Raw genomic sequence first — 15,000 nt, 5'->3', positions numbered from 1 at the left:
TCCTGAGAGCGCCCCCATTTGCAACTTTTAGTCCCAGCTCTGTTAACATAACTATTTCTATCTTTATTTCAACAATGTCTCTCTACATAAACTAACCCACTTGACCCACGGAACAAGTTTCTTTGTCACTATAATTCTCGCTCCTTATATTTCTAAATGTTTGACATCTGTATACTTCAATCAATCTCCTTTTTTCCCCCTTTCCACTATCCTCTTATTTTATCCCATTTCCCTGTGTCCTTAAGCGTACAGTTATTCCTCGCCCTGTCAAGGACTTCTGTCAAATTCCTGCCAAGTGCTAACTCATATGTATACTTATTCTTAGTCTGTTCCCTATCCACTATTTAAAAAAAAAAATTTTTTTTACTCTTATCCTATTCTCAATGGTACAAACATTCGTGTACTTCTTAATTCTCTATATTCATTTATGCCGTTCTTTTTTTTTTAAGAATTGCCATTAGTAATAATAATAATAATATAAATAATTATTATTATTATTATTATTATTATTATTATTATTATTATTATTATTATTATTATTAATGCTACTACACTAATAATAATAAAAATTATTATTATTAAATTATTATTATAATTATTGTTATCATTCCATCTTCTCCCCCCACAAGCCGAGAGATCGTCGAATCCCACACGGTGACCCACGAGGTGAAGACGACCAAGCTGCCCATTGCTTCGTCCACGTCGCCCCAGCCCATGCCCGCGCCCTTGCAAGCTCCTCAGCCTCAGCTTCAGCAGCCTCAGCCGCAGCAGCAGCCTCCTCCACCGTCGGCCAGGGCGCCCCACCCCTCTGCCTCCAGCGCCACCAAGGAGCTGGACGACCTGATGGCGTCCCTGAGCGACTTCAAGGTAAAGGAGGAACCTCCTCTCCCTTCAGGTCTGGTTGTGGTGGAGCAGCGGGTGTCCTCCACCTCCACCTCCACCTCCTCCCCCTCCTCCTACTACTCCTCCTCCTCCCAGCTCCCTCAGGAGGCCAGGGCGGTGGCTGTGGCGCCCTCGGAAGCTGCTACGCTGGTTGGGGGAGGTCCTGCTGAGGGTCCTGAAGGAATCGCTAGTACCACTACCATCTCTCCCGCTGTCAAGTTCACGGTAGGACCCCAACCACAAGCGCAAATACTATATCAGTTTCTCTTTCTCTCTCTCTCTGTTACAACGCCTCCTATACCTGAAAATGCATATCATTCACTAACATTGTACAGTAAATATGATATATATATTATATATAGATAAAAACTCTCCCCTGGGAACACTTGCACACACTATACTCTGTACATGACAGATACACTTCAAGGTCAGTTTGCTCTTTTTCATAAGAAAGTTAAAGATAATTTTCAGTTATTTATTGTTTCTTTATTAACTTCATTATGATGATAACACGAGAGAAATGAATATGCATTAGTGCATTTTTTATATCTATTTATTTATTTTGTAGTTCTGAATGGATAATTTCTTTTAGCCTACATTTTTCGAGTCTTTAAGAAGTAACATATGCCAACTAGGTCTTTCAGATATATAAATTATTATACATTAAAATCATTGACAGTGTGATACGAGATGATATATTTACATTTTAAGATTTTCAAGGATAAAAATCCAGTAATTTTGAGTTTTAACAGAACTGCTTCTTTTATTGATAATAATGAGCATTCCAAATTTTTTTTTAAATTCAGTAAACAAACGCTCTATGAACACTTCCAGTTCAAAAAGAGGCACCTAAGAAAAAACCCATCAGAAATTCAATAAACAAACACTCTATGAGCACATACAGTTCAAAAAGAGACACTTGAGAAAAAAACCTATGATTAAAAAAAATCAATAAACAAACACTGTGAACACATACAGTTCAAAACCAGACACCTAAGAAAAACAGACACAAAACAAACGCGTCATTTTTACGAAGTGAGCAGCAACTGTACAGGGACAGCGGAATATTTACAGCAACAGCAAACTAACAGAAATCAACTGATAAAATACCTGTTGCAACATTGACAATAACGACCAATGAAACACCATAATACTTTATTAACTTTTGGGGGATCAGTCTCACACTATCCACTTTAATCCTTATCAAAACCAAGAGGATATCATGTTTATTGTTGATTGTATTGGTTTAAAGAATTATATCTTATGTATATATATTGCAACATAAAAATTCATGAATGTTTTCAGTCCCATCATATAAACTTTTATTGTATCATTATTCATTTGGTGTTCAAATTAGGCAGAAAGCATTCTTCAAGAATTAAATAGTGTAACAACACCATTTCCTCCTAAAGAACTCAGTGAGAAGGTTATGTGCTTTTTTCCTATCAGTCACTGTTTTATGTTATCCTCTTGGTGAACCACTTCCTGCTCACACCCAGCTTTGCCCATGTCTAACCAGAGAGGGTAATGACTCTATAGTAACTTTCTGTAACGTACATGAACAGCCTGTTGAGTTGTTCTCTCGTCATTGACGGAGACCTAAGGTGAATCTGACAGTGATGCTCCTCCGTCAGTAGCTTCGTCATGCCCATGAGATCAGACACTACGTCTCATGGCCCTCAGCATCCGCCTCTCCCCCCAGGCAGCTTGCTAGCCCCCGTCCACCGCCTTGGTCAGCCTGAGCAGCTTGTAAGAATGGTGAAGGGATATACATATGGAAAATTTGGTCCCAAATCCTTCAGTTTTACTTCAGGATCATTTTAATAGTCAACGTGACCAAAATGCCTAACAAATATCCATAAAAATCCTTGTTTAGTTTCTGTACAGCAGTAAAAGAATATTTTCAATATATTTTTACCTTGCTTGTAGTACCCAGGATAAAAATGCAAGTTATCACAGGAATTTAAATAAGTTACCTTTATTATTGTTTGAAAATCATTGAATTTTCTGCTTGTAAGTTTATTGACTAATTTCGTCATGTAGTCAATGTTAAGCAGAAATGGAAATTTGATTAACCCTTTCTACTTGCAAATGTATCAGTTATGCTTCAGTTGATAGCAGACAGAAATTGCAAAATTTAAACGTAATATCCCCAGTCACTTACCCAACTCCAGTTGTAAATTATATCCAGTCTGACTGGTGTTTTCCTGTGGTGTACCATTTCCCAGGTGATGGGAACAGCAGGATTTTGTCTTTTTAAGTTATTTAATACTAGTTGGGCCATTGGTGTTGTTAACATACTCTAACAAGCCCAGCTGCTTCATTTATTTACGTTGTGGTATTGGCTTATATGAGGTAACTCACTCACAATTCTTATTTAACACGTTTCATTTTTCATGTCACTTATTTACTTAAGCTCTTCAGTTCTTGTCTAATGGTTGCTGCAAGACGATAGGTTCCGTGTTATTACGTATAGTGATCACTTCACAGATGTTTATATGCATGTCAGTAGGACATAATAACACTATACTCCCCTCATGTTACTAAGTGCAAGAATGTTCAGGTATACATACTTGATGTCTATTTGTCATAGTAAAACACTAACTTGCTTTCATTCACATAACCCCGAGTTTGTTATTCAGTTTACTGGCATCAGCTTGCACAATGTGGATGGCATTCTTTGTGATGTCGTTTTTGTTCGGTATTGTTTTTGAATTACTGAGGTATTCGTATTGATTTCTTATTGTCAAATATTATTCTAGTCAAGTTACATACTAGAAAAGAAAAGGTACCACTGCAAACAGCTTCATGTGTTATGGTTTTCCAGAAGTGATCTGTTCTTGGGGTTGTAAGAGTGTCCACACTATAATAAAACATGTCATAAACATATTAGTAACTTATCATACACATATTGCAAACAGGTTGGATACAAGCTCATGGCTTACTCGTTTTACTAACTAGTGCTTCATACGTTTAACTAGCACTGGCCACGATTTGTTCTTTACTTATGGTCATAAACTTGTCTTGAGCATGTTTGTATCATGCAGGGGATTAGTTCCCAATGTGTTTACGACATTTTACTGTAGTGTGGACAGACTTTTTAAGTCCCGTTAGCATTGCTAATCTGCAGGTGAAAGTAAAAAACAGTTTGCAGTTGAGGGGTTGCACTGGTATACTACTACCATTTGAAGAGGTTATAACCATTCCATACGTGTGATCTTTAAAATTCTTTTAGAGGTTTCATTTCATGTTTCGGTTATTTTAGGATATCACGATGGGTTACATGATTTTCATTTGCGGACAGTCGGGAAACCTGACGTTTCTTGAAATAATTTTTAGTGTTTCCCTTTTTCAAATAAGTATAGTAAGTCTTTGAGTGGTTAATATTGTTGACAAAGGTTTGTGTATGATGCCAGATTTATATAGATGATAAATGTTGAAGGAATTGTAACAGGAATAAGCCATTGATTTCTAAAAGTACTTATCACCATTCAGTATGTCTCAGAAGTTGCTAACTTTTGTGTTTATTTTATTAACATGTTTTTTATGTTGCCGTGTTAACGTGTTTCCACTAGTTTTCTTATTATAGCCTGTAATATGTATTGTACTTTAGTTAGGCTGTTCTTAAGCCCAGTGCTGTAGACTGTAATTATTTGTGTCAAGTTTGAGCAAAGATGCGGTTGACATATATTAGTGAAGCTCTGGAAGGTCCATCTCGCAGGAGACTGTATCAAGAGAGTGTCTTGTTATGGGCACCTTGTGGAATGACTGAGTCTTGAAATTAACCCCATGTTTTCTGTTAGACTTTTGTCCTTGGAGTCTTTAAATTATAGCTCCTGTGAACAAGTTTTTAATCAAATTTATCATTGATTGTGGGTTGTCATTTATCAGCTTCTTTTTGGAATGTCAATTTTAATGAATTACAAGACACCGTTGGGAAGTAAAGCACAAGTTAAAGGAGTTTTGCTAACAAAGATGGGATCTACTCAAGATCATCGTAGATATACTGGGATATAAAGTCAGTTGATGCTTTAAGGTTACTGGGTAAATGAATGTGGTTCCAGAAAGGAGATTTGACGGATTTAGAAAGTCAGATCGTTCAGGAGAAGCCAGTTTTGGAGCAAGTGATTGCAACCACAGCCACAGCGTCCTCTTCGGCCTCGTCTACTATGGAAGTCAAAAAGACCAAAAAGGTGTTTAAATTCAAAAGGTCATCAGAAAGCACAGACTCAGATTATGGCTCCTTGACAAGAGGAGCCCCACCAAGACCTCCTCCTCCAGAAGATGCCGATTTACTCGCCATTCCTCCACCTCGTCCTCCAGTTCCTACGGCCTACTCTGCTTCCCCTATTCCACCTGAAGCTTACATCTTCGGATCTCCCGTTTTGATTCCAGTGCCAGCAGGGGTAGGTCGAGGCCATTACATTCCTCACCAGCAGTTACAGAATGTGAGTAGTGAGGCTTAACCTCCTTCATGCCTCAACCACCACCCATGTCTTGCAGAGAGATGGGAGGCTTGAGGTTAAGAAGGGCGGTTGGCATAGTGATACACCCTGACCCTAAAGATCCAGTAAGTCCTATTCCGGGTCAGCCACCATAGTAACTCTAGGGTAGCCAGGAACCTACAGATAATGACTAGCAGTGCTAGTAAAGCAATGTAATGTGTAGATAACTCTGACACAATAAACTTTTGGTGGCTGGTGTGATGTGATGACTAACTATAGTTACAGTAACACGCTCGGGTAATGATTACCACGTACCCACAAATTGACTACCAAGTGCCCAAGGTTTCAGTGTCCTCCCCCCATGATACATAGCTTGTGTACTCAGTTGTGAATAACTAAACTGCCCCCAGCATCATGGTTGATACCTTCTAAGGCCAACTCCCAAAATGATGATTTCATTACCATTGTTTGGAATGATCCCCAGTTCAGGAATACCAATACCCTTGGTTGGAGAATGTACAAGAATGATTCAAGTTTCATTTGAGGACTTTTAAACCTTCTTTTTGTTATGATCATTGAATTTTAACCTTATGTTTGTTTTAATCTGTATTTTAAATGCAATGTACGTAGGGTAAGAAAATGTTTAACCTTGTTTTTCCTTTCATTGAGATATATGTAGATTGATCCTGTCTGTTTTTTATAAATGTAATACTACTTAATTTGGACATTATTGCTGAATATTATTGTTGAAGATGGGTATCATCAATGTTAGAAAGGTCATGTCACTTGATGACCCAGCTTGACATAAAGTTGGCGGGTTATTACAGAACCCGCTCGAGGACCCCTTCCACCGGCCCCCATCAGGTGGCCCTGTCAAACGCAACGACGCAGAGTATCGGTGGGTGACCGATGCCACCAAGTATGAGGTCAGGGAGGTCATAGATTTCCCATGTGTCTCAGAGAAAGTGAGTACACTCTAGGCACTGGAAGAGGCGCTCAAAATCTACGTTTGGTCGGTTTTGAGTACTCTGCCGAGTGCTACCTTGAGCTTGCCGGCTTATATCGAGTGACTTGCGTCTTCGATCTAACAGCGATCTAAAGTCCCAGGACCCACTTTGGCTGTTGGATATTAAAAGTCTCATAAAATCTTTGCATGGTTTGTTTGCGCCATTGAAGCCTGTTGTCCACCATTCCTAGTGCGCGAAGACTCCTTACTACGTTTGTAAACCAAGCAATTATCTTACATTAAATGGGCTTGGATGGACAGAAGGTTTTAATGATGAAATTGTCAAGTTTTATCGCATTAGTTCCTTTCTTTGCGTGGCGTGTTGTGATGTTTTCGTTTGCCAGTGACTTACGACGTTTGATTTTGATCACTTGCATACCTCAGGGGTACAAGTCCATAGTCTCTAATCCAAACTTACAAAGCAGAGTGTACTTAGACACTCAGTATTTTTCTCTGGAATTGAATTTGTTTTGAACCCTAATATCACTGCATGAATTAATACGATAATATTATTCTAAGTGTCCTAACAAGTATTAGAATTCAGAACATATGATAAACCTTATTCCCAAACAGATAAAAATTACGAACAGAATATATATCCCCATTCACTCATCTCCAACAACTGTTTACAGAATAGACAGTAAAAGTACTTACAGGTTTGTGGTTGAGTGGTCATGCTGTGCTCAAAATGCAGCCATTAATTCAAAATGCAAATTGTGAATATTTCCTTTCACAATCCCTGTTGCATATTTATGCAATGTGAATTTATTCAATTATTGCTAATGTGTCAGCATTTGATCATGAAAGAGCTATTTCATTTTACCAAGCAGAGATAAAATGTGAGAATAGGTGTGTGAGATAATTTTTTTCTTGAATATCAATGAATTGCAAGCAGTAATAAGTAATCCCTGATAATAACGTATAAGGTACCCTTTGTATCAACTGTTGGTTTCTGGGTTATATTCTGTGTGATCATTATTTTTGATGGCTTTGTAAACCATCTCTGCTTTTTTTTTCTCTCATGTTTGTTTATTGCCTTACTCCCCTTACTCCAAGGGGAACCCCACCTCCTGCAGCCTATAACCTCACAACCACCTATACCGTAGTTAAGCACACAGTAAATAGTCGGTAGGATCTGTACATAGTGTAGATATTTTTGGTACGAAATTGCTTTTCTTGTTCAATGGCCACATTTCTCTCAAAGTAGTGCTGTCAGTCAATAACTAGTAATGTTTTCATATATATGTAAAAGATTTCTGACTTAAGCTAAACTGTCAAGGCTAAATTGTATGTGATCAAACTGAAATACCTTGAACTTGAGTACACATTTCAGTGGTCCACTGAGAGAAACTGGTGTATTTTTTATTGCTAGCAAAGGTACTGTACATTTACAACCGTCCGCTGTTGACTTATAGTTCATGCTGTTGCTGTTAGATAGTATAGCCAAATTTTAGTTTAAATTCTATTATCTTTTTTTATTATTGATGATATTTTGCATAGTTAAAGCATTTATGGTTAGATGCTTCCCACTTGCTGATTTTTTCAGCTTAAAAGCCTTTACCATTTGGTTTAATCCTCTTTGAAAAGATTCATTGAAAATTTTAGATTTGTTCCTGTGCTGATGGTTCCATTGCATTTTAATATATATGTACCTCTCATTTGAATTATAACTTGCAAGGATCCTTTCCTCTTTAAGATTGCAGGACCACAATCAAGTGCCAAGTTTTAGATATTCTTTCGTATGTGATTCAGTAAGATACAGTTTGTGCTAATGATTAATATTTAAGATTATTTCAACTTATGCAGCTAAGGATATGTCATAGTAAATGCCTACCTGCTCCAAGAATTGAAAATGATCAGTTTTGCAGTGCATCTTATTTGGAGAGACTAAAGGGGATGAGTAGACTCAGTGTGTGAGGTAGACTCTTAAGATTTCTGTCAAGAGGTTCAGAGATAATATAAGGATTGGGTCAGAGATAGTCCAAAGAATGGGTCTTGGACCATTGCATACCTTCCCAATAACTTTAATTCAAGCCATTCTGTAAATTGGTAGGTGTTGTTGGTCATAAAACCCATTAGGCAAGCCAAGTCAACTTCAAATTTTAAGGGGATTACCCTTGCCATTAGGTCAAGCTTCACAAAAAAATTTCAGTTCATTGATAATATATTGAAAATTTCTGGATGAAAACATGGCATTACCTTCAAATTAGGAGTAGATATTACAGCTCTTCATTAGGTAACTACCTGAAAAGGAAGGAGGCAGCAGTTTGTCTCCCTCTGTAGTGTTGAACTCTGTTGTATTGAAAACATTTTCAGTTACGTATGTCTGGTAAATTTCATCGTGCAGTTAATTTCATACAAGGCTTTTATACCAAATTCAGAATGTTATCTCAACTTCTCTTTCGTGGAGAATGATAATTTCGCAGCCTAGATTGAATATATTAAGAAGAGCTTATCAGAATTTAGAGGTTGCCTACCTCAATCTGTACAACTTCAAGGAAAGCTGTAGGTCTTGAGTAATTTAATATAACCTTTCACCTTTCAAGCATTCCATGTAATGCTCAAATTATGTCCTTGAATGAGTTGCATTGCAGTTTTTAGATCATTTCATTTGACTGCTACAGGTAGGCGGTTGAGACGTGTTCCACTTTGATGCTCATTTTGGTGTCTCAAGTTCTTATTTTTAGGAATTTATCTCTTTCTATTTTTCTGCCACATCTATTTTAATTTATATTGAGTCATACTGCTTAACTGTTTGATGAATTTAGAGATATTGATGCATTTGTCTTTTTTAATCATATGCTATTTTGAAATTTTATCCAGTTCTTAAGCATTCCTAGTAGTTTTGTAATGACCTTTTACATAGTATATGCACTTTTTTTATATATTTGTGTGTATATGTACTATTCCATATGAATTAATTTTCTTCATAACTGTTGAACCAATAATGCATTTATTAAATGGACAGTTCTCATGATGGTAGACTCTTAGAATTGAAGTCAAGGTATTTTAAATAGATTTCAAGATTTACAGTCTTTTAGGAGTTTGTTATACTCTTTCAGGGCTCTATGGAGGGTTTGAGTGAAGGATCCAAATTAACCTTTAGATTTAACTATGATTTAATAAACAATGTCCTCTACTTATTCAAACGGCCATTAAGTCACATCTTATCAATGAGACTTATAAAGAAAAAATTTTTGCAATATTTGATTTGGACCCATAAAGTTTTCATGGTCTGGTCCTTTTACTGACAGTTTAATTAAATCTTGAATATTTAAAGCTTGGTTCCCTGTAAATCTCTAGAAATGAATTGTAAAACATTTACCAAATAGCTCTTCTCCTTCTCAAGCTATTTAATGTAGAAATATTGATCGTGGAATTTAAACCTTAGGGCCTTTTTTCAGTTGGCAGATCTTTTAAATTAGATGACCAAGAATATAGAATGACCCTTTTTCCCTCCCCGAGGTAGAACCTAGTCCTTAGTATAGCCCTTGATATAGTTTTTAGTGTGATCCTTAATATAGTCTTTAGCCTGATTTTTAATATAGTCTTTAGTGGGATTCTTAATATAGTCTTTAGTGTGATTATTAATATAGTCTTTAGTGTGATTCTTGATATAGTATAGCCTCATTATTAATATAGTCTTTAGTCTGACTTAATATAGTTGCAAAGTAGTCTAACTTGCTCCTTTTGAAGGCTGTGCACAAACAGCAGGTAATCAATTAAGTAATCATGCCTGTAAACTTAAGACTGATAATTTAGATAGTCATGTGTGCATTTCCATCCTTTTAATGGAGATCCTGAAACATTCCTCACCTCAAAAAAAAAAAAAACCTTAGTTATCTATAAAAACTCATGTTGTGTGTGCTTGCTCCCCTGACCTTCTTTTTTCCCCAATTCCTTTTTTCCTCTCAATGCAGAAGCAGGAGAAACTGAGGAGCCCTGCCCTTGTCAGGAAGTTGGTGAGTCAGTGAGAATTTTATTTTGGAAAGCCAAGAGTTCCTCACGGCCTCTTTTCGAAGTTGTGTCCTGTTGCTTAGAAAGACAAGTTTTGGAACTGAAACTATATTTTGGAAATTGTGCCTTGTTGCTTTAAGATGATTTAAGTTTTGACCCTCTGAAGTAAGTTATATTTTGGAAGTTGTACCTTGTTGCTTTAAGATGAAAGAAGTTTTGACCCTTTGAAGTTATGTTTTGGAAGTTGTACCTTGTTGCTTGAAAAAATAAGTTTTGACCCTCTGAAGTAAGTTATATTTTGGAAGTTGTACCTTGTTGCTTTAAGATGAAAAGTTTTGACCCTCTGAAGTTATATTTTGGAAGTTGCACCTTGTTGCTTTTAAGATTAAAGAAGTTTTAACCCTCTGAAGTGATATTTCCGAAGTATTGTTAACTTATTGCCCTCCAAAAATTCAGACCTGAAGTGAATGACATCTTGCAACTGGTCTTCAAACCTTATGTGACCAATGCTTCTTGATATTGAATATTTGACAAAGTTAATTTATAAGTTTTCCATCTCCTCGTTCAACTCCTTGATAGTTATTGTAAAATGAACGCATATGATCAAGTTAAAACATCAGTTGGATAATGTTTTTATTAGCATTCATAGTTGAACGACTGACAACACACCGCACAGTATCTTTCTTTCAGAAAAGACTTGATCCATTTTTTGTTTATTCCATTGAATGAAAATAATGATCCAAATTATTTGCATATTTCCTAAAATGAAAGTAATGTAACCGATTATTTGATAATTCCTTAAAATGAAATCGTTGCTTGCATACAGGTACTCCAGAGGGTCAGTTGGGTCATTTTTCCCATCAGGTCTAAAGGTACACCACTTGTACGCTTTCGTCCTGTCCCAAGAATGGGACAAAGTATCGATTCTTCTTTATTTTTTCCATCTTTCTCTCCATCATAGTAAATATTCCTACCAAAAGAAGTGGAGAAAGAGGAAGAGGAACTCTTGAGCTATCGTCCTTTACTTGACCGTCGGTGAAGGTGTTTCGGATTTTGTCGGTATTTTTTTTTAACAGACTTGGTCGTCATTTTAACAGAAGTTTAACAGACTGTAACAGCGTCGTAGATTATTGGGAGACTTGAGGTTATTTTTGGGACCATGTACATAATCCATAATAATTTCGGTGGTAATCGGCAATAACTACATGACTACCCAAATGGTGCAATTATTTTATTTTCTTTGCTGCCACTTGGAGCATGAGCAGATTTCACTGAATAATAATAATAATTAGCAGTTGAATAATCTCTGTATTCAAGACTTGTAATTATTATTTGTCTCACTTTGGATGGGAACAAAACTCACAACGAGTAACCGGTTATTAATCTCCTCTACAATACAATATACGTCATGTTTAATAACTCAAACATTGACACAAACAATATGCCTGTCTTTGTCGCACGACACACCCGTTATGTATATATTATTTATTTATTAATTTTTTTTTTGGAATTAGTCCTAACAGTGTAATAATTTGTACATTGTATTTTTTAGTGCCGCAAGATGTCACATTTAATAGAGTTTTATCTTTAAAATAATTTTAGATTTGTGTAGTTACGTATTTTTTTCTTAGACGTAAGTATTAATAATGTTTAAATTTCTGGTCAGGGCGGTTTTTTTTTTAAACACTTGTGTAGTTTCATCTTATATGCAAAGTGTTTCCAGAAAGACATTAAACATATCTTACCATAGATACCAACAAACATGATCGAACGAATATCCTCCTACAACAAACACGCTTTATAAAGATAGCGGTGTTGTCCGGAGGAGACTGGTGCCATACAAACATCTATGTTGAAACTGTGTTGCGTATGTTTGTGTCACAAACAAAGACTCGAGTACCACGTCAAAAGCAAAGTGAAAGGTTGATTGTTTGTTTGTCCGGTTAGAGAGAAAACAACATGTGTTACTTGTAAATATACACGGAGTGAAGCTTTCTTGTTGTTTAAGTGTTCTGAAAGAAGTATTACGAAGGACGCTCCTCTGCTTACGAACTTTCAACTTAACGAACTTTCGTGACTGTGAATTAAAGCTGTACTTTACTGTATTATTATCATCATGATTTGCTTATGTTTTATCCATCATTCGTATTAACAAGATACCCTGTAAAATACAGTACAGTACTATAGTAGATACACATAAACTGCGCATTTGTCTAGGCCAGTCCCTTACGACGGTCCTGATTGGCTGTTGATAAGCCAGTCACAGGGCTGGAAACTCTCAGTTTCTCTCGAGAGTTCACACGGGCAGGATGTAGTATGTTCCACCTCTCCTGAGGGATGCGTTTGAAAGAAGTATCCCTCAGGAGAGGTGGTGGAACATACATCCTGCCTATGTGAACTCTCTCGAGATAGGCTGAGAGTTTCCATCCCTGCGCCTGGCTTGTCAACAGCCAATCAGGAGCGTCGTAAGGGACTGGTCTAGACATCAAATGCACGGTTGATGTGAATCTACTATAATATATTGTGTTTTAGTACGAAAAACAAGAATGGTACTGTACATAATTGACTCTGAGTATATCAAGTTGGACTTTATATACTCGTAACTCGTTCGTCATTGGAGGAGCGTCTTTTTAAGGTTAACTTTGTATGATTTCCATGCATTAATGTATACTAGACACTATTGGTAGCAATGAGAGAACATTTATAAATATAATCTTCATGATATATTGTAACACTCATTAATATGCTACGTCATAGAAGAGACACATTACTCAGTTCAAACAAGGGGAAAAAATACATTACTTTAATGGAATAATGTAGTGCCACTTATTAATAGTATTTTAAGGAACTAATGGTTGAATTTTAAAAAGAGACATTCCACTCTCTTCAAATAATGTCCCCATATTAATATGTTCAGGTACTAATGATATGATTTTCGGGACCGAAATATATAATGGTTTCTAATGAAGTCCCGACATTATTTGTAAAGGTACTAATGTGATGACATTTTTAATATTTACTGCATGCTGGTTGAGTAGAGATGTGTGACTTGATATTAATACCAGATTCTTTTAATATATTAATTTAGGGGTTGCTGATAACACTGTATTACAATGATTTTAATTAGTTTAAGGTTTTGTTATGTGAAGCTATGTGTTTAGGCTTTGCATTTACGCAGTGAGAGATTTGCTTTAAAATTTAGAATTGAGATAAATTTTTATAATATTGTCTGTAATTGTGGAGTATAACTCTTGTTTCCACTGTCACCTTTTTCTCCAGCTATTGAGAGGAGTTTTTAAAACTCCCTTTGTGTGTGTTTTTGTGTCGTGTTTTGTAAGAGGGTAAGTATCGTGGAATGCAAAAGTGAACAGTGAAAACTTTTTATAAAAAAACATAAAAAACTAACTTTGAAACTTAGATAACAACTTGACACTTGTCCATCATGAAATGTAGTGTATTTGAAGAAGACTTTGCTTTTTTTTGGTTAAAAGCTTTATGAAAGACTTAAAAAAAGACATTTTGTTCTCTGTGATAATTTCAACAAGAAAATGTCATGTTAGCTTTACGTTAAAGACACTGAAGTATTTTAGTTATTAATGAAGAACGTGCTTAGCTTACGTAGAATATGAAACCTCTCTTTAAGCAACATTAAAAACATGCTATTGTAAGATTATGTATTTAAAAAAAGCTGAACAAATGTAAAGATTCTGTTTTACCTGAATGTATGTAAAGCTGTGTACGTATGCATCATACGTTTGTATATGTATATATGCAGGTGTTTGTACGTAAAAACTTGCAGTTATTATCTGGTAAACTTCCTACTTCGCGTTACTCTGTTTCTTCACAACTTTTTATCAGATGTGATGTTTGTAGCATTTTTATCCCATTTTCTATACAGTAGCTCATCATCCATTTTCTTTAGAAAGTGCCATAAGATGATGTTCATTTAATGCCTAGTGTGTAAAGAGCATTTCCCATTCTGTACGGTCTATTCAGATGACGTCAGGTCGTCATTTGGCCATTAATTTTTAAAATTTGTAATACTCGGTCGTACTACTTACTCTGAATTGCAAATAACTTTTTAAAATCCATTGCAGAATATGTGAAGCATAATACGACAAGAATGTGGTTTTAAAACGTCGAGTCCGGGAACCGAAATATATAAGCGTTTTTCGTTTTACTTTTTAAGAGGAAGTTATTAAGTCTACTGGATTTCTATAACTTTGTTTGAGAAGCTGATTTTCTATGACTCCTCCGTCGAAAGTGCTCACTTGTTTTCAGTGTCTTAATTCAAAAAGAAAAATGATTGACCGCGATTTTTTTTTCGAGATCTTTTCCCTAGCCATTGTTTATTTTTGTATATTTTATTTTATGTCATTTATTTTTATTTTAACATTTGTTTTTGTCATTGGTTCATTGCGTTACCCCTACAGTTTTCACCAGAATTTTTCTGTACGATTAAGTCGTATAAACAAGCAAAGAATATTTTCGCTGTGTGAAAATACGTCATTTTAGGTTTTCCCCTGTTTGTATATTTGGATCATTAAATTATTTTCTGCATATCGGTAATGTATCATCTCTCATTCATACAATAGTCTCCGGACATACTTCACTAACCACCCATATCAGTATTGTAATTATTCCCCAAATGCAAAAACGTAATTTTAAGTTTTTCTCCTATTTCTATATTTTGATCATTAACTTATACTC

The 15,000-nt window shown here is 35.8% G+C and overlaps 1 protein-coding gene across 9 annotated transcripts in view; it reads left to right on the top strand.

Moving 5' to 3' along the window:
- Positions 1 to 15,000, top strand: part of LOC135200925 (paxillin-like) — a 137,191-nt gene that overhangs the window by 93,032 nt on the left and 29,159 nt on the right. For 2 of the 9 annotated variants that reach the window (XM_064229692.1, XM_064229695.1), the window contains exons 5-8: positions 630 to 867; positions 4,947 to 5,330; positions 6,155 to 6,292; positions 10,254 to 10,295. In XM_064229692.1, coding sequence (XP_064085762.1) covers positions 630 to 867; positions 4,947 to 5,330; positions 6,155 to 6,292; positions 10,254 to 10,295 — 802 coding nt within the window. The remainder of the gene's footprint in view (positions 1 to 629; positions 868 to 4,946; positions 5,331 to 6,154; positions 6,293 to 10,253; positions 10,296 to 15,000) is intronic. The other 7 variants (XM_064229696.1, XM_064229693.1, XM_064229699.1 and 4 more) reach the window with 5 other exon arrangements.

This window comes from Macrobrachium nipponense, chromosome 27 (genome assembly GCF_015104395.2).
Source record: "Macrobrachium nipponense isolate FS-2020 chromosome 27, ASM1510439v2, whole genome shotgun sequence".
NCBI classification, from domain to species: Eukaryota; Metazoa; Arthropoda; class Malacostraca; order Decapoda; family Palaemonidae; genus Macrobrachium; species Macrobrachium nipponense.
Note: the sequence above shows the minus strand (reverse complement) of the source record. Positions and strands in the feature narration are given on the sequence as shown.